Raw genomic sequence first — 24,228 nt, 5'->3', positions numbered from 1 at the left:
ATCCGATGTTCGATTGACTGTCGATTATCTTTCGAAGGGAGAGGAGGAAGAAGAAGAAGAAGAAGAAGAAGAGGAAGGTTGAATGGATAATAATAGCGGCGGTGAAACGAAAGGCGGGCGGCGGAGGAAAGCTAGCCGGATTGGGCGGGGATTGTTTTGCTCGGCCAAAACATTCTCTACTTTACTTTAAACTCTTCATTAATTATGACTGCTGCCAACAACCAACTCGCCGTCGGCAGCAACTAAACCACCACTAACTCCACCCACTTTTTACCACCCCCCCCCCCTCCCCAACAACCACACGAATTCTCTTTTCTTTTTGCCTCGCTTATCTCTCTCCCATCTTCACCTTGCCTCACCCTGACGGCTTTCTTTTCAATACTGCGATCCGTGGCCGGCTGGTGCCATCATGCTTCAGAACTTCCTGGAGCATCGCAATGCCATAAGTCGCCCTCCTTTCCTGCCGCCCCTCGATTGCCGCAACTATGACCTCCGATAAACAATCCCATGGCCATCTCGCCAAACCCCTAACCCCCGCCCTCAGTGCATCCTTCCATCGCACCCAAACTAAATCTCAATCTCCTTTGACTCCTCGACTAGCCACGCCAGGCGGATATCGCACCCCTAACCGGTCGACCCCCTCCGAGCATCCCTCCTCGGCCCTTGGTCGGCGGGAGCCGGAACCCTCCCTCCTCAGTGCCAACGTGACCCCTCGATCCGGTTCCCGCGCCAGCAGAAGAGACGGTTCGACTGCTTCGCCGAATAATCTCTCCTCGAATGGGACGGGCTCACTACATGTGTCCTGGGCCCAACCCAGCGTGGCTCAGGGGGGCCATCAGGGGCGGTTCCGCACCGAGCGGAGCCCAGTCCGGGGAGGCATGCTGGAACCCCCGAAGGCTGCCCGAACCAAAACAGTGGCAGGAGAGCCTAACCATCTCGCACGACCTCATATCTCCTCCGAAAATGCCTCTGCATCTCCCATGTTTTTCCACGCCAGTGATGCCCGATCCACAATTTCGTCATCCGAGACGACCGAGGTCCGGCCCAAATTGGCGGGCAAATCGGCCTCGGCGACCACATTCGTCTACGCAAACGGACAAGAGGAACGACAAGCGCCGATGAGTGATATTGGCACAGGACCTACTTCGTACAAGCGTCGATCGCTGTCTCGCTCTGTGGTTTCGTCCAAGCCTGCCTCTCCCTCGCCGCGACTACGACCCGCTCGGGTGAACTCAAACCCCCGCCTTTCCGACGGCGTTGCATCTCAGGTCAGCTCACACTTGGAAGAGCCCTTAGAACCCAGTGTACAGCCTCAAAGCCCTCCATTGAGCACCGTCTCCGCCCGACCTGTCCCCGCCGTGCGCCACCTCAAATCATCCAGCGTGGACTCAGCAAACAACGGTGCCCCTAATGGTGCCCCACTCTCCATGCCTCACCCCCACAAAGAAGGCCTCCGACCCAGCCCGTTGATCATATCTCCCTCCGAACCCAAGCTCGACACCAGCACTATAGCCACCGACCCGTTGCCAGGTCTTCGTCCCCGCGTCTTCAGCAATGGGTCGATCGCGTCGGTTGACACCCATGGCTCCGGAATGCAGAGTCCGTCGAAGTCGGAAAGCGGTGGTCAAGCCTCCAACGACGTAGCATTGAATGCGCGGACCGAGCGGAGGATTCTGGATCTGGAAATCAGAAGCTCGTCACTGCTGGCCATCAACCGAACCCTGGAGCGCGAGATGCGCAAGCAAAACGCGGAACTACGACGGTACCGACGCCTCAGCCGCTCGGGACGGTTGTCCATGGCGCAGTCGTCTCGATCTGCATCTGCCACGCTCTCCATTCACAGCGAGGTCGACGAGGCCCACAGCGAGCGGTCGTCGACCCGGTCGTCGCCGCAGGAATTGTCGGACTTGAGCGACGAGGAGGATTCCATGGCTGATTCAGGCGTGCTCAGTCCGGCCGACTCGCAGGCTGAGCCGGAGGGAAGCCACCGTACACGGGATGAGAAACGGTTCCTGCTCGACCTGGCCAAACACCAGGAGCTGCTCGCCGACAGCCAACGGATGAACCAGAGCCTGAAGCGGTGCCTGGGGTGGACAGAGGAGCTCATCAAGGAGGGCCAGCGGGCGCTCGAGTACCGGGTCCATGTGGGCGACGTACAGCTGGGCGGCCGGGTGCTCGCGCCCGAGGATATGCATGACCCCAATGACCCGGAGTACGTGGTGCCTGCACTCCCGAGCCTCAGTACCTCGGAAGACTTGTCCGACAGGACGCGATCGGACGAGGATCTTTCCGATGAGGAGCTGTCAGACGAGGAGCTGTCAGACGAGGAGCTCTCCGACGAAGAGCCATCCAACCATTGACGATGAGCTGCCCGTACAAGCGTCGTTTTTTCCTTCTACTTAATACTTAATATTCTACCCTGGCTTCGACTTCGATTGCAGCATTCGGAGAGAGCGTTTGTGGACCGCGACTAAAGCTGGCATTTAGTCTTTTTTGCTTCTGTGTGTTACAAGCGATAGCGATAGATTGATTTGTGTTGGCCGGCTGATCAGCAACTTGTTCTGGTACTGTTACTGTTACTGTTACTAGATACCCCAGCGTTTAGACATTATCCATAGAATCGAGATCGAATGGATTCATTCTACTTCCTGCAAGTTTTTCGGGTCTAGATCAACGGTCTTATCTCCACCGCGTCTCATCTCTAAAACCATGGACTCATCGTCCTCACCACACCTTCCACCCTACTCAACCACCACAAACACCACCGTCCATCTCATCTACTTCCCCACCAGTATACCAACCCAACTACTGGGGCCGTCCATCGCCCACCTGCCCCTTACCAGCGGTCCCATTCCCCAAACAAGCCCTATCATACTCCGCCAACCTTACCATCTCCCCAACACCACCCAACAACCCCTCCACCAAACAAAACCCATCCCCACCACCACCCTCACACCCGCTCACGCCCTCCAGCGGCACAGCCTTCCCATTCAACACGAACCTAATCCAATCCTCCGCCTTTACCACCCCCTTAACCTCCGGGTTAACATACAAGGTCTCCCCACCCAACACCCTCTCGCGGCCCGCCGGACAAGACCACACCTCCGCCACAAGATGCGCCCCAAACGGCGCCACCTCATTCAAACTGAAGGTCCGGGGTGGCGGCACACTCACATTCCCGGGTAACCCACCGGCCCCGTAATTGAAATACTCGACGCCCAACGCGGTCAGCACGGAGACGATCACGTCGTCGTGCGACATGTCCATGTACAGTTTCTGATGCAGCGGGAAGGTGGCGGGGGAGGAGTCGTAGGTGAGGTTGATGTTGGCCGCTTGCGTGGTGATGAGGGTGTTGTTGAGGCGGGCGGCCAGCTCGAGCACCCAGCCGAGGCCCTGCGCGCGGCCCGAGGCGGAGCCGAAGCCGTAGTCGCCGTAGAATTGGAGGTCGAGGGCGTAGGCGAAGGTGTCCCAGTCGGATGCCGTGAAGAGGGGGCAGAAGGCGGAGCTGCCGAGGACGGCGGTTTCGTAGGGGCACAGGTTCAGCATGCTGAGGATGTCGAGGGGGGTGAGGGTCGAGGCGAGTTGGGGGGGGAGGTATGGGGTTAGGCGGTGGAGGATTGCCGGGGTCGTGATGTTGAGGAAGGTTTCGGCGGAGGTGTCGCTTTTTTTTGGACGGGGGGTTAGTTTTGGGGGTTTGAGGGGGAGAGGGTTATTGGGAGATGGCTCTAACTCACCCCTCGTACTGCGCTTCTGGGCACGTCGCTGCTAGGGTGTTGTTGTAGCCGCTTGTCTCGGGGATGATCACTAGGTCGTATTGGCTAGCGGAGTTGTTGGCGTTCGTGCTGCTGAAGAAGCCACCTTTTCGAGTCGGGGCTGTTAGTATCTTGGAAAGCATGGGGGAATGGTGGATGTGTTCTACGTAAAAGGGAAATACGTACTTAACCACCAACGCGCACTCTCGAGAATCCGCGCCTGTCCCGTCGTCCGGAAGATAGGCTTGGGCCGCTGCGTCCCGTTCGGATACACGTTCAACGACGGATCCCAGTCCGCGAGACCAGCGGGGGCGCGGAACAGCGGCCGGCCGTATTTGTTCCAGAAGTTGGCCCCGGAGGTCGCCTCGGTGGCCGCGCCGGAGGGCAGCAGGAGGTCCTCGCCCATGAGGTATTTCCAGTCATTCAGAAACGCCAGCGGGCCGGTACCCAGCGTCTCGTTGGGGTGCTGCAGGCTGTAGTTCTGGAGCTTCTGCGCGAAGGCCTCCATGCTGAGGCCGTCGAGAGCATACGGCGTCGGGTACCGCTGGGCGTGGCGGTGCAGGACGTGCACCTGCGAGAGTTCGCAGCCCAGCGGGACGCCGGTCGAGACGTTGAAGCCGGGGCCATCTTTGTAGGGGCTCAGGTTGCCCCAGTATGCGGTGATGTCGAAGCCAGCGGGTAGGGCGGAGCCCGTCGGTGCGGAGGCTGCGGCGGATGATGTGCTGGGCAGAGCAGCCGCGCTGGCGCCCAGGGTGGCCAGGATCACCTGGGTGGAGGAGAGCAGCATCGAGGAAGGGATGAGGTTCAGAGCCAGGAGGAGCAGGCCGAGGGTTATGAAGAGGGAGGCGCGGGTCGTACGATGACACAGCCGGGGAGGTCTCGGAGTCATCTTGCAGCAAGCGGGGGAAGTTAGGGTTATATACCGCGGTCCATAACGGGGCGGGCGGGCGACGCAAGAAGGATTGTGACGATCAATGGAGTCAATGTCGGACCAAAGACGCGGAACTCCGCCGTATCAAGGGCAGCAGAAACTGGTTACATTCCAGCTAGACGACCAACAGTGGGGAGGAGTAATCCAAACACGGTAGCTGGTCGCGTGCGGGGGACCTTGATAGGAGATAAATTATTTAGACTTGGCACTAGTTGCAGATGGATGGACGGTGGACTCAGCCTGCGAACGGGAGCAAGAAGGCGCAAAGCTTATCAGGCAGAAGCCCCGATGTCGGGAGGCTGGGAAATCTGCAGGCACAACAACGCAACGAGGTTGGGAAGGCAAGTCTCACTTTTTTTATTATCTTACCAGGGCACATCAAAATCAGCACCGCTCTGAGTCACCCCTACTCTAAGCACCACATCACATCACCTCCTCAAGCAAAAGCAATCTATTAAAATCCATCTAAGTATGGGTGGGTCACATCGTCGGTGCGCGTGGAAAAATCAAAATACCAGTCGCTACAGAGAAACATCCCATATCCAACCAACCAAGGATCCAGTCGGAACCAGACAGCCTTATACTGGGACAAAATCAATACACATGCACAAGTAGAACTAAGCAGCCGTGGCCTCGGCCTCCTCCTCATGATGGTGGTGGAAATGCCCGTGCTTGCCCTTCTTCTTCTTCTCATCCTTGCCCTTCTTCGTCATTGACTCGGCCATCAACTGCTCGAATGCCATAAAATCACCCTCCTCCTCGGGGTCACGTTCGGCCTGTAGTTTAAATTAGCTTCCATGACAGCTGCGCAAGGTAGAGAACCACCCACCTTGGAGTAAATGTTGCCCGCAATCACTAAAGCGTGGGCGCGCTCAACACGCTTGTCCAGCTTCACGCGCTTGTCGCCGAGGACCTGGTCGCAGACATCCCGCAACACGCTCTGGATCTCGAACTTGCTGCCACGCCAGGCGGCCGCCAGGATCTTACCAGTCACCTTCTTCTCGTACTCGGCCTTCTTCTCGTCCGTCCAATCCTCTCCACCGCGCTCCTCCAACTTGGCCATCTCCTCCATCGTCATCTGCGCATCGATGGCGGTCGAGATAGTCGTCCAGGTCTCCTTGGCGAGAGTGCCCTTGTCCTTCAAGCGCGAGAAGAAGCCGGAGATACCCAGGAACTTCTGCGACTTGAGGAAGGACGTAGCCTTCTGCACGTAAGTGGCACCGATCGCATGCAGGATCTCCAAACCGAACGATTCCATCTTCAGGTTCTCCACCTCCAGGCGGATCTTCTCCTCGAAGGCGCGGGTGACGTCCGCGCCCTTGTCGGTCTCCGTCCACACACTGATCTTGTCAATCAGCTTGGTGGCCAGGGTGTTGACGCGCTCCTCGCGGGCCTTTTTCCGTTCCAGCTCGTAGGCTGCCAGCCGCTCCTGTTGTTCCTTCGACAGTCCCTTCTTCTTCTCCTTCTTGCGCAGCTCCTTCTCTTCCTGAGACAGACCGGCTGCCTCCATGCGCGCTTCCTCCTCGGACTTGTCCATGATGGCCTGCTGGCCCATGAAGCGGCGAGGCGTGCTAGCACCGGAGCTGGAAGAGGTGGGCGCGGCGGGCTTTTCAGCGGCGGGCTTCTCGGGTGCGGCGGCCGGGGACTCAGTCGCGGTTGGCGTCGTACCCTCGGCAGAGGCGCGGGCGGCTTGTTCCTCATCGTGGATGTTGAGCTTCTCCTCGGCGGAGGCGGCCAGTTCTTCCTCCTCCATCTGTTGCATGGTGATATCCATCGTCGCGGTCAAGTCCTTCATGAGCGAGATCTCACCGATGAGATCGACAAACGCACTGCCGCCGAAAATCATGCTGAAAAATTCCGCCGGATCCTCTGGAAGGCCAGAGTCAGTGCTGTCCGCGTATCTTGTGCCGTCGTCGACTTACCGAAACCGCCGCCGGGGACGGCATCCTCCTTGCCAAACTTGTCGTAGCGTTTGCGTAACTCTTCATCGCTGAGAACTTGGTAGGCCTCACCAATCTGGTCAAGCCCGGGCGAGGTTAGTATCAGCGTGATGATCTCTCGAGGGTCGTTCTCACCGCCTGGAAGCGCGCATGTGCAGTTTCATCGCCGGGGTTCTTATCTGCCAAGGGGTCAGTTTGCTCGAGGGCTGACAACACAGGGCCACGCGGACGAACCAGGATGGGTCACGATAGCCAACTTCCGGTAGGCCTTCTTGATCTCCAGCTCGGTCGCAGTGGGAGGAACGCCGAGGGCGTCGTAGTATGTAGTGTCGACAACCATGGTGGGATGGAGCAAAGCTTTTACCCGACCACGCGAGGGATGATGATTTGTCTATCGGTTTTGGGCTGCAGCAAGGACAGCCAGCGGAGAGGTGAGAGATGCAGCCGTGAGTCTTGAAGAGGCTGCTGCAGGGTAAGTTGTCAACTACCACACAAGAGATGATCTGTGAAGGTAGAAGCTCAACCAGTTGTAGAGTCAGTAGTTTGGGACTAGTTTTTCATGAGAAAGGCAGATGGATGCCTTGCGACGACCCTTTCGTCATGGCGGGGGAGCGATCGATGTTTTTTTGGTCTCCGTTGCGGTAGAAGTACCGTCACGTATGGTCACAACGGGGCAACAAGACCCGCTCTCTGCCAAGTCTCGGGCGAAGGATGCGGTAAATACCGGGTCACAGCCCCCCGGGGGCTGATCGGAGCCAGTCAGAGGCGTTGTTTGCAACTTTGCACCGCTTCATTTGTCTCTTTTCTCGGCGCGGGAAAAATGAATTGCCTCGTTTGGTTTTCTCCTCTTCGCTTCTTCCTCTCCATCCACCACCTTTTCTTCCACCACTGTTTTTTTCTCTTCTTCTTCTCTTCTCTTCTTCTCTTCTTCTCTTTCTTCCCTCACACTCTCTCCCTCCCTCCTCCCACCCCCACCCCTTTTTTCTTTAACGCCCAACCTAATTTCCCTCCCTCTCTCCATCCTCCCCTCCATACTTTCCCTCTCTTCTCCCGTGTTTCCCCTCCACTTCCATCTCATTCTCTCCGCGTCCGCTTTGCCGCTATTGAGGCCATTTGCTCATAGCTGTCTGTACATTGTTGTACCATCATTGTCATTTCAATCTTCTGGGTTCCCGTTGATTCGGTCACTTGATTCACTACTGTTTATCTTGCTTCTGTCATTGACTCCCTAATAATCCTCACCTCACGTTGTCAATTTGGCTTTTCGCCGGTCGTGATACCCCGTCGTTTTTTCAGTTTTCACAATGGGCCTCGCTTCGAACATCTTCTACTACACCTTTCACCCCTCAGAACTGAGGTCGATAGTGCAATGGTTAGTACTGGCTCACGTCCTTGAGCGGTAATGATGGGTCGTGTGTTTGTGCCAACGCTTACGAAGGGGTCTATGCCCGTGGTAATAGGAAGGTCTGGCACTCACCCGTTCACGAACGCAATGAGAAGGACGAGACCGAAACCCAAAAGGCCTGCTTCAAATTCCTCGACTTGACCAGTCGCAGCTTCAGCGCCGTCATCAAGGAGTTACATCCTGAGTTGCTGCTGCCTGTCTGCATTTTCTACTTGGTCCTGCGCGGCTTGGACACCATCGAAGATGACACCTCGATCCCCCTGGAGACCAAGGAGCCTCTCCTCCGCGGCTTCAAGGATTTCCTCGAGCAGGATGGCTGGACCTTCACTGGCAACCGCCCCGAGGAGAAGGACCGTGAGCTGCTGGTTCAGTTTCACAACGTCATCACGCAATTCAAGAACATGAAGCCGGCATATCAGGCGATCGTGAAGGACATCACCGATAAGATGGGTAACGGTATGGCCGACTACTGCCGGAAGGCCGAATTCGAGGACGCCAGCGTCAAGACCACGGCCGAGTATGATGAATACTGCTGGTACGTGGCTGGCCTGGTGGGCGAAGGCTTGACGCGTCTGTTTGTCGAGGCTGAGTTCGCCAACCCGGCTCTCTTGGAGCGCACTCGTCTGCACAAATCGATGGGTCTCTTCCTGCAGAAGACCAACATCATCCGTGACGTTCGAGAGGACAATGACGACAAACGTCGCTTCTGGCCCAAAGAAATTTGGTCGAAGCACGTGACCAACTTTGACGATCTGTTTGACCCACAGCATCGCGAGGCAGCGCTTAATTGCGGCTCCGAGATGGTCTTGAACGCATTGGAACATGTGGAGGACTGCCTGTTCTATCTGGCTGGTCTCCGGGAGCAGAGTATCTTCAACTTCTGTGCCATCCCGCAGTCCATGGCCATCGCTACCCTGGAGCTGTGCTTCCGCAACCCGGCGATCTTCGAAAGAAACATCAAGATCACCAAGGGTGAGGCGTGCAAGCTCATGTTTGAATCGACCCAGAACCTGCGGGTGCTCAGTGACACCTTCCGTGTGTACGCCCGTCGGATCCACAAGAAGAACACTCCTAAGGATCCCAACTTCTTGAAGATCAGTCTCGTTTGCGGACGGGTATGTTGACTCCCCTTCGTTCGAGTGAGCTTTCACTAATACTTTGTAGATTGAAAAGTGGATTGAGACAATCTTCCCCACCCAGTCCGCTGAGGTGGCCAAGCGTCGCGTCACTGGCGAGATGACTGAGGCTGAGCGTAAGAAGAGAGAGGAAGAGGCCGACACGCGCCAGGATGTGTGCTTTATGATGGGCCTCATGCTGGTGATCGTGGTCATTGTCTCGGTTGTTATGGTATGTCTCTCTCGGTCTCTCACACGATTGTTTACTGACTGTTGTAGATTGGCACGGCTTGGATGTTGGGTGCGCGGTTCGATCTCGCATGGCAAGAGCTGAGGAAGGGCAACTTCCGGCCGCCCGAGAATATTCACGAGCTCGCCCACCAGGAACTGTAGCTTGTTCCAATATCTTCTACGGAGTTACGACATGTCTTGATACTTACTAGTGACCGCGGCTGGCTCATGTTCTATACTCTATTTCGCCGCCATGACCGCCATACTTTAATACATTGACCTGACACATTATTCTCTCTTCTTTTAGGTTCACTAGCACGGATGTCAAATTGCAATCCAGCCTGTCCATGACTGTGGTTGTGCCGAAGAAGTGCTGATATTGAAATGAGAAATTCTCGCCCAGCGACGTACTAGATGTGTGTCTTGCAACTTAACTGTTGCGATGGCAAACATCCATTGAGGACCTGGAACATACTGTAAACATAGGTAGTTTTAATGAATTGATATCTGCAACTCGATTTCCTACCTTGTAGTCACACTGTTACGTTTATTTCGGAGCGATCTGGAAACCACATAACCTATGGTAGACGCGATGGAACCGAATGACATGATTTCCGACGACGCTTTTTTACAACAATGGATGTGGCCGGATTTAGATCACCATGGTCATTAACTAGCTAGTGCACTCGACACATTCCCAGCAAAGGTAATGTGATTGATTACTTTCTGGGATGTTACAGGGAATTGTAATGGCTCATCTGGCTCGCTATCTTAAATGCTCCGCATACAGACATGATTGTTCGTCTTTTTAGAGGAGCTCATGTTTGGGCCCTCTATGCCTGCACGCGTAGGAATGACTAAGAGCGATATCGCAATATAGTCCCGAGCCTTCCCTTGACACTTGTTTTGATGTCTGACACGACCGAGTGTCACCTTGAAATTCCGGGTCACTCGCAAAGCCTTTCTTCCGGCCGTCAACGGTCACTCCCAAGATTGATCATCACAATACCGGCTCACTCTCAGGCTTTCAGGGCGTCCCATCGCAATGATGAGACGACCCCACCATCCACGAGGATGTCATTGCCTGTAATAAACGAGGACTCTGCACTGACCAGGAATGAGACGGCATTCACAATATCCTGCGGCGTTCCAACACGTCCAGCCGGACTCAGAGCGATGAACTTCCCAGCTGGGCCCTTGATCTCCTGGCGCCCAGCGCCTGTAGATATGACTCCGGGGCTGACCGAATTCACTCTCCCTCCAATGCGACCCCATGCTTTGGATGAAGCCTGAACGCGTAGTAAATTTCCACGTTTTGACAGACCATAGGCCCGTGCAGGACCTTGCGGATCGGCTTGATCAATGTCCAGGGCCACGTGATTTAACAATTGGTTCCTAGGCGCTGTCGCGAGATGATGCTCTAGCTCCGAAGGTAATCCCGATCCCATGTGACCGGCCATACTGGCGATGCAGACCATGCTTGTTCCGGGCTGTGCTACCTCCAAGAAAGCATCGAGAGCATTGGCCGTGCCCAGAAGATTGCTGTCAAGGATCTTTTTTGCAGAGCCAGCAGACGGGGACAGCCCAGCTGTATGAACTACCGCTTCGAGGGGTCCATGAGATGCTGCTGCCTTAGCAAAGCGGCTGACAGAATCGTAGTCGGACACACCCACCTGGAATGTTTCGACCATGTAACCCTCGTTGGTTAAGGCTTCCTGGACTTCTAAGAGAATTTCATTTGAGTAGTCGGCAACACATATATGCCGACCAACACCAAGGCGCCGAGCGACTGCCAACCCCATGCCTCCGCCCCCAAGGATAGCAATACTTTTGGCGGACATGCTGATGATTCCCCGCGTTTGTCGAGGAAGCGGTCTTGGGAGGCGGGTTTGCTGGAAAGAATCACTGTGTGCTTGGAAGTCTTGAAGGGATGGGCTCTTGCAACGAATGCTTAGATTGGATAGAAATTCGATGCGTCGATAGTTGGGAGTTCGTCTGCTTTTTATACGGGGAGATTTGATGTGGGCCCAGAGCTCCAACTGAGAAAGAAAGAAAGATATCGACCATGGTAAGAATCCCAGACCTGCTTTCACAGCTCATAATAGCTGACTACTGTAACGATTGTTGTCAAAGGCGAGTGGATCCCAAATTTGGGTTTAAATTTATATGTGGGTTACAACAGGCGGATCCTTAGTCTTGTCCTATTGTGAATACGAACCCGAGTCCGAACCCGAGCCCAGGTCGACAAGGGAAAATGAGCAATTTACTCACGCAAATGTTATATAGAAGATCCAAATCAACTTTCTCCAATCATCGTTCCTAGGAGGCTTTTCTCAAAGCAACGTAGCCATTTACTTTCTTTGCCACTCCCTCGTTCGTCAGCATGGTCACTTCTTCCGAATCACAGATCGAGAACCCGGCGAGAGAGGGCGCGATGTTTTATACCACTCTCAACTATACGATACCTCCTGGATGCCGCGGGAGGTCCAGCCCCGGGGGGCTGGGTGGAGGCGAGGGGGTTCGTCGCGCAGGAGGAAAAGGGTTCGGATGACTGCGGGCGGGCGCGGGCGGCGCGGGCGGTACTACTGTAAACCCCATTTAGAACGATTGACTTGGTGAAGCTATATATGATCGTTATAACCAAATATCGCTGTATTGTTACAGTATAGCTAGCCATTACACGTGATATTTATTATACACCTACTGTTCGCCCTTAGAATTGACCTTAATAGTTATTCTCTACTTTCAGAACTGTCCATGGACATTGGAGATCTTTTGCAGACTGGGAGTTCCCAGTTCCAGTCCGTTTCTATTCCCAGTTCTAAATAGGCTCAACGTGTTTGACCGAAAAGGCGGTCAATATCAGAGTAGCCTCCAATGCTTCGGTTCCTATTCTGCCAGCAACCTCACTCCACTAGCCAATGGTGCCTAGTAACCTTCGCAGACCGCCCAGCCCACCTACCCATGCAGACTCGGGAGCTCAGTTACTACTGTGTAAACCCAACCCAATCCCCCGCCCCACAGTCCCGGTCCCTGACGGAAGCCTCCAACTGCCGAAAGCCTTTGGTACTCGTAGTTTTTTTCTCTTATCCAACCGCATCAGCCCCCATACTAATCAAAATCATAATCCAAATCATAATCAATATTCTAATCTCCTGCTTACAATCGCTGACAATCTTTTCAATTCGAATCCCATGCGCTTCATCGCACGACCATCCTTTACGAGTATTTCCCGCCTCACTCGCCCTGCTGCTGCTGCTCACCCGCGCAGACCAACACTGATAGCCCTCCCCGCCCGCGTGTCTTTTAGAGAGTGTGTGCCTTATCAACGGAAGATAGCCACCATGCCGCCTACTGCTGCGCAACCTACACCCGACTCCAAGCCCAGTGAGCAGCAGCCGACTGCGGGAGCGGAAGCGAAGGAGGAGGCCCCCCTCCCGCCGCTCTCCGCGAAGGAGTTCCGGGTGTATAATCGGTTGGCGGAGCATATGGATCAGTTTGTATGTTTCCCCCTTTCCTTTTCTGTACTGCTTATTTTTTTTTTTTGCGGGGGGATTGTGCATCTTATGGTGTTCCCTTTACCCTACCTACCCTACCCTAATCCCGCGGGTTTTACTGGGTTATCTCCCCGCTGAGTACTAGTATACAATAACTATATGTATCCATCCACCATACAATACAACACCACACAACACCGTACCCCCATCATTACGCCCATCGCCACAACCAATTTACCCCCTCCCAACCCAGATTAACAAAAAACATAGCACACCCACTTCCGCCACACCTACGCAACCCTCCAAACCGCCTGCGCCCCCTCTAACAAAAAGTCCACCCTGCCCCCGAAAGCCCTAATCACCCTGGGCCTGGAGTTCTGCCACCACCTCACGGTGCACCACACGATCGAGGAGCGGCACATCTTCCCCGTGCTGGCGCGCCGGATGCCCGAGTTCCGGCGCGAGCTGAGCCTGATCGGCCAGCATAAAGTGATCCACCGGGGGATGGATGCGCTGGAGCGGTATCTGGAGGGGTGTCGGCGCGGGGAAACCGATCTGGAGCGGGGGGAGGTGAAGCGGTTGCTGGAGGGGTTTGGGACGGTGTTGTTTGAGCATCTGGATGAGGAGGTGGACGCGTTGCGGGCGGAGAATATGAGAAAGTATTGGGCTTTGGGGGAGATGGCGGGGTTGCCTATGTAATCTATCTATCTTTTGTAGAGGAGGAGGGGAATTGGGGGAGGGGGCGGGGGGGGGGTAGGTGGTTGTGTGTATGTTTAGATGCTTGGGGTATATATAGTATATTTAGAGGACATAGCGGAATTGAGGGTTCTACACGCCCACACATCGGTTAGCTGGGAGCTGTAGCACAGGATCTGTGGCAAGCAAAGAGGCAGGGCAGCAGACATACCTCGAAATCCGTCCGATCGGCCATCACCTCTTCTTCTTCTTCTTCTCCTTCTCCTCTTTCGGCAATTGTGACATCCAGCTCCCGCTGACGATTCCTCCGCCCCAACAGCACCCGCAACAGCCCCGCGATCACCATCTGACACAGCGCACACGCCAGGATCAACTTACACCCCGTCGCGTAGACGGGCGCCTCATCCGCCAGGAACGCGTGCGGGCCGATGATGTTCCCGATACAATACGCCAGGAACACGAATGCGGTGGCCGTGACGCGCTTGGTGTAGCCGCCCATGTTGCTGGAGGGCATTTGCAGCGCGAGGACGAGCGAGGTGACGAAGGATCCCACCTGGCATTATGGTTAGTGTTGTGCTCGGCAACCTGCTAGGAAGTTCGGCGGGGGAGGCCACTTACGATGTAATATCCGAACAACACGCCGTAGCGATTCGTCCGCGGGAGCTTCCAGAGGAGACAGACGCCGATCACCGTCGGGATGAGGTACACGGCCATGATGAGCGTGCGGATGTTCTTGAAGCGCGAGGAGAGGTATGTGCCCGAGAGAATGAAGAAGACCTGGAATGCGCCCTGGGGGATGCTCAGGACGGTGGTGAGCAGGGAGCTGGAGACTAGGCCGCGGATGATGAGTTTGCCGAACTGTTTCCTCGGGGGGTTAGTCTCTCATGCCGTTGGCTTCTGAAACGAGGGGAGAGGACGTACGTTGGCTACACCCCCGTTGACGGTCTCGTTCAGCAGAGTGAATAGGAACAACAGCCAGACTTGCGGGTCGATGAGGGCTTCGCGGATCTGGTACCACTTGATCGAGCGGTTGAGGATACCCTGAGCCATCCGATTAGTGATTAACCCTCTACATCGGGACGGGACGGACGTACAGTCTGGTTCTGCTTCCCGCGACCAATGAGCATGATCTTCTCTTCCACGGAGAAGCGTTTCGAGGAGAGGATGCTGTTCGGTAGGAAGAGCAGCATGAGGATTCCCCAGAGGATGGTCGCACCGCCGCAGATGAGGAATACGGCGCGCCAGACGGGGAAGCCGTCCATCTGGCCGATGCCGTAGGTGATCAGTCCACCGACCTACACAGTCAATGAGTCTCAGATCGAATGTGGTGTTCTTAAAGGCCAGCATACCATCGATCCCACCCCGTTGCAGCAGTAGAAGATCCCTGCGCGGAAGGGCTGCTCTTGACGAACATACCACATGCCCACGATCATCATGAAACACGGAGTAATTGGGGCTGCGAAGTCAGCTGGGTCTGCCTATGGCACACAGGAGGAGCATACATTCAAAGCACCCCAGTAGAAACCGACACACAGCCATCCCAGTGAAATCGTGGCAGGCCGCGGTGATCATGAGAATCGCACCCCAGGCTATCCTACGCCTCGGTTAGTTTGTACACCTTCGTGTCTCAGCGACGCACTCACACGAAACTCGACACAACGGTGCCAATCGGCAGCCGCTGTGCAATGTAGCTGGCCGGGTACTCCCAGAACAGATACCCTGACCCCGTCAGCGACCCGCCAGCATACCACGGGACGAGAGCACACTACCAAAGTAAAAGATACTGGCAAGCCAGCTGTACTGATTACTGTCGATATGGGCGTCGGTGAACAAGTCGAACACCGCACTGTATGATAAGGCCTGCGGAGGCTTAGCTTCCAGCTATTGTGTGGGCGGGAAAGACGCACCTGCTTGTCGATGTATTGAAGACAGTACGTGCCGCACATGAGCGGGAGCAGGATCAGGTCGATACGTCTTCTCAGCTTCCTCGTCCGCACGGGATCGTCGAGCATTGCCTGGAGTTGGTCGTGGGAGACGCCATGCTCGTGGAGGAAGAGCTCGGCTTCGTCGAGCGAGGAGACCTGGCCGACTTCCACGTCGTCGGCTTTGGATACATTTACTGGAGGGAGGTTCTCCTTTTCCTGATGCTTGACTCTTTGCTGGGGTGGATTGTCTGCCATTTGGAAGTATGTGTGATGCTCTTATAGATAGTTTCCTGGAAGACTCCTCGAGAAATGAGGGGTGCCTTAAATACTCCCAAGGCAGCCCGCCTCGACAGCCTCCCCTCTATTGTGCTGAGATAAGGCACTGGGTAATTCCAACATAGTGGCTCGAAGCATGACCTTCAACCCGTCTGATCATTCGAGGCTTGCCCAGTGGAAATCAGTGGCACCCATAGCTGATAAGCGTGCTCAACCCGGACAGAGCTACCGAAAGCAGTGTCCTCCACGAGCGAGGACCCATAACCACCCATCTTGCATGCAAGGAGTAGCCAGCCCTCGATAAACGCTCGTGACGAAGTAACTATATCTCGGAGAGTGTCCGAGATAAGCGGAAGATGGAGGCGAAGATAAGATTGAGGGGAGGAGCGGGGAAAGTGATTGATAGCGCTGTCTGTCGGCACGCAAAAGTGATCGCCGATGAGGAGATTCCCCCAATTCCCCAATAAAAAGGACCATGTTTCGGCATTCAGTCAGGATTCCGGAATTTTTCTCACTTCATACGTTATACTACCGACCGACCATGCTGAGTGCGAGACCGTTTCTCCTGGCTGCACTGCCAGTCATTCTATTGCTGTTTGTTCAACAGCCATCGAGCAGCACTACTCAGCAGATTCAGACGCTCCTTGCCTCGTGGCTGCCCTCATCGCTACACGATGCTATCCTTCTGAATCGACCCCGCATCGCCATATCCCAGGGGACGGTGGTGGGCACCACGTTGACAGAGACACTGAACCACCCGGTCGACGCGTTCCGTGGAATCCCCTATGCGCTACCACCGGTGGGCGATCGCAGGTTCCGTCGGGCCGTTCCTGTCAATGCTTCGGACGAGTTCATCGATGCCAGTCGCTATGGTCCACGGTACGTTTCCAGTGCATATGCGTCGCACACGTCGGCTGATGGTTCGGTAGCTGTCCCGGAAAGCAATTGTTGCAGATCCCCGGTGATAGCGGCAGCAGCGAGGATTGCCTCACGGTCAATGTCTTTCGTCCCCAGGGGGTGCAGGGCAAGCTCCCTGTTGCTGTCTACGTTCACGGTGGCGCTTATAATCGCGGAACAGGTGAGACAGGCCTCATTGGTTGCATGAGTGGTAACTGACTATGTATATCAGCCTCGATGCACAATACAGCATCCATGGTGGGTTGGGCCGACGAGCCCTTTGTCGCGGTCAGCTTCAACTACAGGCAAGTGCATGCGCCCTCTAGGCTAGCAAGGGCGAGCTAAAGCATGTAAATCTGACACAATGCAGAATCGGTGCTCTCGGCTTCCTCCCCTCGACCACAACAGCGAACGAAGGCATTCTCAACCTGGGACTGCACGACCAACTCCTCCTGTTCCAATGGGTGCAAGACAACATCGCCAGCTTCGGCGGCGACCCGTCCCAAGTCACGCTGATCGGGCTTTCAGCCGGCGCACACTCAGTAAGACTCACTCACCCCTTTTACTATCACTCCTCCCCCTGAAACCCTGACACGCCCAGATCGCCCACCACATCCTGAACACCGACCTGCAACACACCTACTTCCACCGGGCGATCATCGAATCCGGCGCCGCGACCTCTCGCGCCGTCCACCCGTACAACGTGGCCCTACACGAAGCGCAATTCCACGAGTTCGTGACCGCAGCCGGATGCGACCCCACCCTCTCAGACAGTGACATCCTAACCTGCCTGCGCGCCGCGCCGTCCGCGACCATCACCACCGCCTCCTCCATCGTTTTCGACCGCTACAACCCATCAGTACGGTGGGCTTTCCAACCCGTCATCGACGGAGACCTCATCAAGCGCCGGCCCATCGACGCCTGGCGCGCCGGCACCTGGAACAAGAACATCGCGCTGCTGACGGGCTTCAACACCAACGAGGGCACGTACTACGTGCCGACCGCGCTGGCCACCTCGGCCGAATTCTCCGCGTTCTTCGCCACCCTCCTCCCCGCGTTGACCGCCCAAGACCTGCGCGCCATCGACGCGCTCTACCCGGATCCGGCGCGCGATGCGGCCTCCCCCTACCTCGAGACGAGGAATATCAGCGTGGGCCCGCAGTTCAAGCGCGTCGAGGCCGCGTACGGCCACTATGCGTATGCGTGTCCCGTGCGCCAGACGGCGCGGTTTGTGTCGGCGGCGCAGCAGCAGCAGCAGCAGCAGCGGCAGCGCACGGCCCCCGTGTTTTTGTACCGGTGGGCGTTGAATAGGACCGTGCTGGGCGGGGCGAACCATGGGGATCAGATGGCGTATGAGACGTTTGATCCCGAGGTTAGGGCGTTCTCGGCGGCGCAGGAGGAGATGGCGGGTACGTTTCATGCGTATATCACTTCGTTTATTGTGAGGGGGGATCCGAATGCGGTGCAAGGGAGGTTTGCGCGAAGACCGCGCTGGGAGCCGTTTGATGCCTCCGAGAGGATTATGGTGCTCGGAGAGGGCAATGATGAGCGAGCCGGGGGCCGGGGTGTGGGCGTGACGGCGCAGATGGTTGATGATGATTGGAGTAGCAAGGAGTGTGGGTTTTGGTGGACGAAGAGTGGCGTTTCGGACTGACTGGGTGAGAGGGGATTACCTTGCTGAGTGGGAGGATGGATTGTATAGTAGATGATGATGGTGTGCGAGTCAACTCACAGGTGCTACTCGTTAGCAACTGAGGCTGGGCTGTGACCCCGTTCTTTGGTACTGTTCTGAGAGAAACGTCCAACAAAAATATATTTTATCTAATTCGAAGTTGTTCATGTGTGGGAAGCCAAACGGGGTATATGTGGTTGTCTATAGTGTATGACTCTCAAAAAAGAAGTGGTGACGCCAAATACTACTGTAAACAGATTGGGGGTGTAATTTCCACGGACCGGCCGAGGAATGACGGTTGACATCGGAGAACGCTCCATCGGAGCTCAACATCGACGCATACCATACCCACGCCGCAGTGGTCAAGAAAAGAACAGTTTCTTCTGTCGCGGACCCGGAGACTCCTGTCCGGGGGGTTTGCGTTTGCGTGATTTGGACGCTGCTGGCGGGGTTTCTTCGCGGACATGCTCAATGGCGCCCTGGACCGCCTCTTTGATGGTCTGCTTGGAGAGACAGTAGTCGACATGGTCGTTGAAGACCCGATCATCTGCCACCTGAGGTCTCAAACATATCGGACAATCCCAATACGCTGGGGTTGTATTCTGGGCAGGCTTGCCGTCGACATCTGCTGATTCGGAGACTTCCTGGCTGAGCTTCTCAATCTCATTCATCTCGTCGTGTAGTTCCTGACGCGCAGCTCTTTCAAACGCTTCTTCCGCGCCGATCTCTTGGTCGGGATTGTCGTCGGTAGACGGCTCCACGGCTGGTTTCGGCCGAGGGGCGACCCCGAAGAACTCGATGCCGACTTTCTTGGTGCTCACGAGGTTAGTGCAGCGCAGACCAAGCAATCGCAGCTTAATGTCAGGGATCTCCTTCTCCAGCTTCTCCAGCATTGGCAGGGAGAAGGCATAGAGATCCTTGGCGGTGAATACCGCGCGCGAGGGCTGACATTGCCGCGAGAGCACTTCGAAGGTTGCCAGCTTGACCTTCAACACCAGGGTACGACCTTTGAACTCCGTGCGAGCGAGGTCCTTTTCCAGCTCCTCGGCCGCCGACCATAACCTCGCGCGAAGCTCCTCCTTACCGCCCAACTCATGAAACGTGCGCTCCGTGCCCACACTCTTCCGCTCATAGTTCTCCACGGGCTGGATCTTCGTCCTTCCCAGACCCAGATAGCACTGCATGAGAAAGTACGCCGCCTTCTCCCCGAACAAGCGCGTCAGATACGCCCGCTGCGGGAAGATATCCCCACAGGTCTTGATGCCGATCGCCTCCAGCTCGCGCTCAAACACCCGCCCCACCCCATTCACCTTCCGCACCGGCAGCTCCCGCATGAACGCCATGATCGCCTCTCTCTCGCTCGGTACGCAGAACTGGCCATTCGGCTTATTCCGATTCGAGGCGATCTTGGCCAGCTTGGCATTCGCCGCGATGCCCGCCGAGACCGAGACCTTGGTTTCGGCCAGCACCTCGGCGCGCATGCGCTCGACCGTCTCCTCCGCGCCCACCCCGTTCTCCGCACAGTAGGCGGTCAGGTTGAGGTAGGCCTCGTCGATGCTCGCGCTCTCGAAAAGGGGATCGTACCGGGCGAAGACGGCGCGGATCTCCCTCGCCTTGGCACTGTACTTGTCGTAGTTCATCGGCAGGCAGACCAGCCGCGGGCAGAGCTTCATGGCCACGAAGGAGGCCATGCCGCTGCGGACGCCGAACTTGCGCGCCTCGTAGTTGCAGGTCGTCAGGACGCCCTTGCCGACGGCCATGGGCACGGTCTTCAGCTCTGGGTGGTCCAGCTCCTCGACCGCTGCGAAGAAGGCGTCGCAGTCGACGTGCACGACGTGCTGACTCAAATCCCGCGTCAGCTCCAGCTCCGCGATCAGCTGGTCCGCGCGCCGGAGGTCCGCCGAGAGATCGAGCGTCTCGAGGTGGGCCTTGTCGCGGAGAATCCGCGCGATCTTGTCCGTCAGGACCTTGTCGCGGTTCTGCTCGTGGTTGAAGAATTTGGAGCCCTTGGAGGCGTTGTAGATGATTTCGGACACCTGGGTCGGAATCGCTCAGTATGAAGAAGGCAGAAAGCGAGTAACTCGGAAAATGCTCACCTTCCGCTGATCCACGGCATCCTGACCGGCTTTGGTCAAGGAGGGTCCAAGAAGTTGATATTTGAGGGTTTCGAATCCATCCTCTGCAACCTTGTTGTTGTTGTTGTTGTTGTTGTTGTCGGGACGCTCCTCGCCCGGAGGCTCCATTTTCTTGTCTGAAGGAAAAGGTGGTGATGACGTTTTCCGCCGGCACCCGCGAAGCAATTATTACCCAAAGTGGGTAAAGCTGCCACCGCCAACGCCTGCGCACGTGATCACGCGTTGGTGTGTTTTTGGAGTCCGGCGGGTTTCCCCGCGGAAGGCTTTCACGTGCAATGCTGCCGCCGTCATTCTTTCAGCCGGTCACTTAGCCTTGTTCTGGCGTGCAAGCAGCTGGTTCCATTCGTCTGCCCATGTGGATCCTCGAGTCTGAAGGGGATTTCCTCGAGGGTATGTCTTGTTTACCTCACTTGGGCAAAATGCAGGCTAACTGTTTGGCGAAATAGGGAAGCGCGTATGGTTGCGCCCGGGGAAGAAGTATCTGTTCGGTCGGGCTAGAGAAGATGGAGGTAATTATAGTTTCCATTGTCAGAAGGTCGAGGATAGAATGCTGATCATGCCAATCAATGGATTATAGTGAGACATGCCATTGCGAATAAGACCATCTCGCGGAAGCATCTCTTGATCGAAGTCTCCCCTGTCAAGCCGGGCGATGGGGTAAGTATTCGGTTCGATGCTGGGCAACTTCCCCGCTAACCTCACTGGGGTAGGCACATCTCCACACTAAGTCAGAGATAACTGTTACCGATTTGGGATCGAAGTTGGGTACCAAGGTTAATGGTGAAAAGATAAGTGGGAATACGAAGTTGGAGGGCCAGCACCACGAGCTGCAACTGGGGCGCTATGAGCATATGCTGCGGTGAGAACAAGCGCTCTACCCCTGTCGCTGAATCCAGCTAAACATCTTTCCTTTGACATAGGATCAAATGGTGTCCCACGGTGCTGAGCTTTTCCTTCTCGAGCAAAGAGCTCAAAGCCAGAGACCCTCTCGCACGAGTGCGCTCCCGACTCGAAGACCTCGATATCAAGACGATCATACCCTACGTAGTCGACAAGACGACGCACGTGGTTCAGAGCAAACGGAATACAGCGAAGGGCTTGCAAGCATTGGTCAATGCTAAGCACATTGTTCAGGATACTTACGTGGATGCCCTGGTCTACGCTGCGACTCCAAGTGACTTGGACAGCCCCGAGTCCTTGTGCCCTCTCGAGGCTGACTTCGACTCGGCATGGCCGGACCCAGCCGAGCATCTTCCTCCCCCAGGAAAGGAAACGACACAACGGCCCAAAGAGGCCTTTGCGCCCAACCCCGCCCGCTTGAGCATCTTCGAGGGGTTCACCTTCGTTTTCGGCGATGCCACACAGATGGAGAATCTGGAAGATGCCCTGACCAACGGCCAGGGGAAGGTCTTACTATATCAGATCGAGGACGGAGTGACTACAGCTGAGGAATTTGCGCAGTTCATGGGGAACGCTGCGGGGAATAAAGGGTTGGGAAGTCAGCGAGATAGCCCTGGCGGTGTGGTGCATGTCCGGTACCGTGCCAAGGGTCGCCATGAGGAGTGGTCCCTGGAGCTCAGTAAACAGATTGCACTCCTGACCGAGCAGCGGGTGGTTGAGCAGAGTGAATTTCTGGACGCCATTCTGGGTAACAATGCGGCTCCGCTCTGTCAGCCTCTACTTGAGGAGGTTGATGCTAGCGACGAGGCAAACGCAGAGCCTTCTCCGCAGCCTCCACCCGGCACCGCGTCCAGCGAGACAGTTCCTGTCGCGGACTCACAGCCATCGGAGGAAGCAAGTCAGCCACCCGCACGAAAGTCCCGGCCTCGTGTGCGGGGGTATGTGAGTAAGATGAAGACATTTGATGATGGCTTCGACATCAACTCCATTCCAGTCCATGCGCCAGAGGAACGCTCAGCGATGTCTCCTCCTCCGATGGAAATCGAACCTGCGTCTGTCCAGGAGTCGCAGCAGCAGAACAGCTTGAACGACGAGGAAGATATCGTCTCTGGTCTACTGCCAGGTGCGGCGGCGATGAAACGTCGACGTGCTGAGACCATTCGACAATCTGTAGACGATGAAGCGTCCCAACCCAAGGAGGAATCCCCTCGCAAACCTAAGCGCCAGAAACTAGATGTGCTCGAGGCCGCCCGACAGCATCGGGAAGCCGAAGAAGATGCCCAGCGTCAGCGCCGGGTCGCGGAAGAGGCATCTCTCCAGGACTCCTTGCAAGAGGTGGATATTGAGAAGCTCAAAGGACTCGCTATTGTGGAGGAGATGGACGTCAAGCCGCGCAATGTGGATGCAGAGGATAGCCGCTGGAACGATCGGTGGAACGGCCGCAAAAACTTCAAAAAGTTCCGACGGAAGGGAGATCCTAGCCAGCCGCGCTACCGCATCCAGACCGTCATAGTTCCTTTGGAAGAGGTCACCCGCAAAGAATTCGGGGTAGGCGATCATTACTGGGTGAGCAACAGTCATCAATCGACCGAGGCCGTTGTAGCAGAGAGCCCTCCAGAGCCAACGATGACCCTGAGCGGTACGGTGGCGTCTCGCTCACAGTCCCTAGCGCGCACAGACTCGGAGGTGGCTGCGCCTCGTACGCAGAAACGAACGCGAGAGGAGCGTGAGGAATCCGACAGCGACGATGAACTTCGATTTCGATTCCGCCGCCGGAGATGATGCTGAGGGATGTGGTTCAATTCTTCGTGTATATAGCTTCCATCATGCTTTGCAGGTCTTCTTTTGCAGGTGTCCGTTTTGTGCTTTTTGAGCATGGGTTAGCGCTGGTACTCAAAATATGAATATTTCTTAAGTAGTGGACTAGTACTCAAATTGTTTAGTGTAAGTGAAGTGTGAAATTAAAGATGCGGCCAGATGTGGGGGTGGGAGGAAAGGAAAGGGAAAAGTGCAAAGAAGATCCACCCTGCGGGGAAAAGCCAACTGGGACTTTGGGTCCTTCTTATCGATCCTGTCCACCACAACTTGGCAAGTCCTGTGCAGTGTTGGGCACAAGTGAAGCAAGTGGATGTGTTGGTGTTGGATGTGCGGTGATTGAAGATCTCAGGTGATCGATCACTTCCATTGTAGGAAGAGAGAGAATCGGTCGGTGTAGGAGCTTTGTGCTGGCACCGCCTGCAATCTTCATTGCAATCTTTATCTATCCCAAAGCGAATGATATGGGTGTCTGCAGATGATATGGGGTATCCCGATATAGCATCATTTGGTTTCATTCATGGTGGACGGGCTGATCGATTTACTTGAAACAGACAGGCCGATGGACGAGATCCTGAGGAGGATGATGATGTAAACAATTTCATCATAACAGTCGAGAATAATAAACCAGGTCATGCTAATGAGCCACTAATCCAGCTCCAGGAGCAGGAGCAGGAGCAGGAGCAGGAGAGAGAACGGAGTGGTGTGAGATTGAGGTGCTTGTATTGTTATTGTTGATCATGATGTTGATGTTGATGTTGATGATGATAGTAAATGGCTAGATCCAGCCAGTTTCGGGGTGGTTTCAACTTGCCCATCCATCCTAGGAAATCTCCCCATCCAATTTTCCCCATCCCCTCCTGCTGCCTCTCCCCGTCTCTGTTTTCCTTCTTGCTTTTTTTTTTAAAGTTATTCCCTCTTCCCCCTCTTTTCTTTTTCCTCTCGTCTGTCTTCTGTTTTCCCTTTTTCTTCACTCGATACCCCCTAGCCAATTCCACCCTCTCTATCTCCTTCTATACCCACTCGCCTGGTTGCGCTCGT

General features: G+C 55.6%; 10 protein-coding genes across 10 annotated transcripts; 5 read left to right on the top strand and 5 right to left on the bottom strand.

The window, feature by feature from the left end:
- Window positions 1-485: 485 nt before the first annotated feature.
- Window positions 486-2,360, top strand: ASPACDRAFT_63695 (uncharacterized protein; the record flags this gene model as incomplete). The annotated part of the gene is made up of 1 exon (XM_020203922.1): window positions 486-2,360. One exon carries the CDS (start codon window positions 486-488, stop codon window positions 2,358-2,360), a length of 1,875 nt encoding a protein of 624 aa, XP_020052569.1.
- Window positions 2,361-2,640: 280 nt separating this feature from the next.
- Window positions 2,641-4,901, bottom strand: ASPACDRAFT_125783 (histidine phosphatase family protein). The gene is made up of 3 exons (XM_020196844.1): window positions 3,939-4,901; window positions 3,735-3,858; window positions 2,641-3,661 (listed from the first exon to the last, which is right to left on the bottom strand). The coding sequence occupies exons 1-3, from the start codon at window positions 4,537-4,539 to the stop codon at window positions 2,806-2,808; spliced, it is 1,581 nt and encodes a 526-aa protein (XP_020052568.1). The 5' UTR covers window positions 4,540-4,901; the 3' UTR covers window positions 2,641-2,805.
- Window positions 4,902-5,117: 216 nt separating this feature from the next.
- Window positions 5,118-7,093, bottom strand: ASPACDRAFT_81493 (DnaJ domain protein). Its single transcript, XM_020205887.1, has 5 exons — window positions 6,858-7,093; window positions 6,759-6,802; window positions 6,606-6,699; window positions 5,513-6,552; window positions 5,118-5,459 (listed from the first exon to the last, which is right to left on the bottom strand). Exons 1-5 carry the CDS (start codon window positions 6,961-6,963, stop codon window positions 5,301-5,303), a joined length of 1,443 nt encoding a protein of 480 aa, XP_020052567.1. The 5' UTR covers window positions 6,964-7,093; the 3' UTR covers window positions 5,118-5,300.
- A 592-nt stretch (window positions 7,094-7,685) lies between these two features.
- erg9 (bifunctional farnesyl-diphosphate farnesyltransferase/squalene synthase) lies at window positions 7,686-9,885 on the top strand. The gene is made up of 4 exons (XM_020205886.1): window positions 7,686-7,995; window positions 8,084-9,143; window positions 9,193-9,375; window positions 9,423-9,885. Exons 1-4 carry the CDS (start codon window positions 7,928-7,930, stop codon window positions 9,534-9,536), a joined length of 1,425 nt encoding a protein of 474 aa, XP_020052566.1. The 5' UTR covers window positions 7,686-7,927; the 3' UTR covers window positions 9,537-9,885.
- Window positions 9,886-10,174: 289 nt separating this feature from the next.
- Window positions 10,175-11,178, bottom strand: ASPACDRAFT_125773 (uncharacterized protein). The gene has a single exon (XM_020196843.1). It carries the CDS (start codon window positions 11,063-11,065, stop codon window positions 10,394-10,396), a length of 672 nt encoding a protein of 223 aa, XP_020052565.1. The 5' UTR covers window positions 11,066-11,178; the 3' UTR covers window positions 10,175-10,393.
- A 1,289-nt stretch (window positions 11,179-12,467) lies between these two features.
- Window positions 12,468-13,609, top strand: ASPACDRAFT_125771 (hemerythrin domain-containing protein). The gene is made up of 2 exons (XM_020196842.1): window positions 12,468-12,874; window positions 13,142-13,609. The coding sequence occupies exons 1-2, from the start codon at window positions 12,719-12,721 to the stop codon at window positions 13,568-13,570; spliced, it is 585 nt and encodes a 194-aa protein (XP_020052564.1). The 5' UTR covers window positions 12,468-12,718; the 3' UTR covers window positions 13,571-13,609.
- On the bottom strand, window positions 13,204-15,809 carry ASPACDRAFT_1883021 (putative MFS transporter). Its single transcript, XM_020198307.1, has 10 exons — window positions 15,475-15,809; window positions 15,337-15,427; window positions 15,211-15,286; window positions 15,070-15,161; window positions 14,917-15,023; window positions 14,662-14,862; window positions 14,489-14,608; window positions 14,186-14,425; window positions 13,779-14,120; window positions 13,204-13,699 (listed from the first exon to the last, which is right to left on the bottom strand). The coding sequence occupies exons 1-10, from the start codon at window positions 15,745-15,747 to the stop codon at window positions 13,673-13,675; spliced, it is 1,569 nt and encodes a 522-aa protein (XP_020052563.1). The 5' UTR covers window positions 15,748-15,809; the 3' UTR covers window positions 13,204-13,672.
- A 500-nt stretch (window positions 15,810-16,309) lies between these two features.
- Window positions 16,310-18,319, top strand: ASPACDRAFT_54622 (putative extracellular lipase; the record flags this gene model as incomplete). The annotated part of the gene is made up of 5 exons (XM_020202902.1): window positions 16,310-16,647; window positions 16,698-16,846; window positions 16,898-16,970; window positions 17,036-17,207; window positions 17,267-18,319. The coding sequence occupies 5 exons, from the start codon at window positions 16,310-16,312 to the stop codon at window positions 18,317-18,319; spliced, it is 1,785 nt and encodes a 594-aa protein (XP_020052562.1).
- Window positions 18,320-18,453: 134 nt separating this feature from the next.
- Window positions 18,454-21,078, bottom strand: ASPACDRAFT_125768 (Y-family DNA polymerase). The gene is made up of 2 exons (XM_020196841.1): window positions 20,434-21,078; window positions 18,454-20,373 (listed from the first exon to the last, which is right to left on the bottom strand). The coding sequence occupies exons 1-2, from the start codon at window positions 20,578-20,580 to the stop codon at window positions 18,700-18,702; spliced, it is 1,821 nt and encodes a 606-aa protein (XP_020052561.1). The 5' UTR covers window positions 20,581-21,078; the 3' UTR covers window positions 18,454-18,699.
- On the top strand, window positions 20,818-23,283 carry ASPACDRAFT_81488 (DNA damage response protein RcaA). Its single transcript, XM_020205884.1, has 5 exons — window positions 20,818-20,862; window positions 20,919-20,981; window positions 21,050-21,129; window positions 21,183-21,331; window positions 21,393-23,283. Exons 1-5 carry the CDS (start codon window positions 20,826-20,828, stop codon window positions 23,152-23,154), a joined length of 2,091 nt encoding a protein of 696 aa, XP_020052560.1. The 5' UTR covers window positions 20,818-20,825; the 3' UTR covers window positions 23,155-23,283.
- Window positions 23,284-24,228: the final 945 nt, after the last annotated feature.

Source organism: Aspergillus aculeatus (assembly GCF_001890905.1).
Source record: "Aspergillus aculeatus ATCC 16872 unplaced genomic scaffold ASPACscaffold_17, whole genome shotgun sequence".
Taxonomy (NCBI): domain Eukaryota; kingdom Fungi; phylum Ascomycota; class Eurotiomycetes; order Eurotiales; family Aspergillaceae; genus Aspergillus; species Aspergillus aculeatus.
The sequence above is the reverse complement of the archived record's forward strand: the minus strand, read 5'-3'. Positions and strand labels throughout refer to the sequence as shown.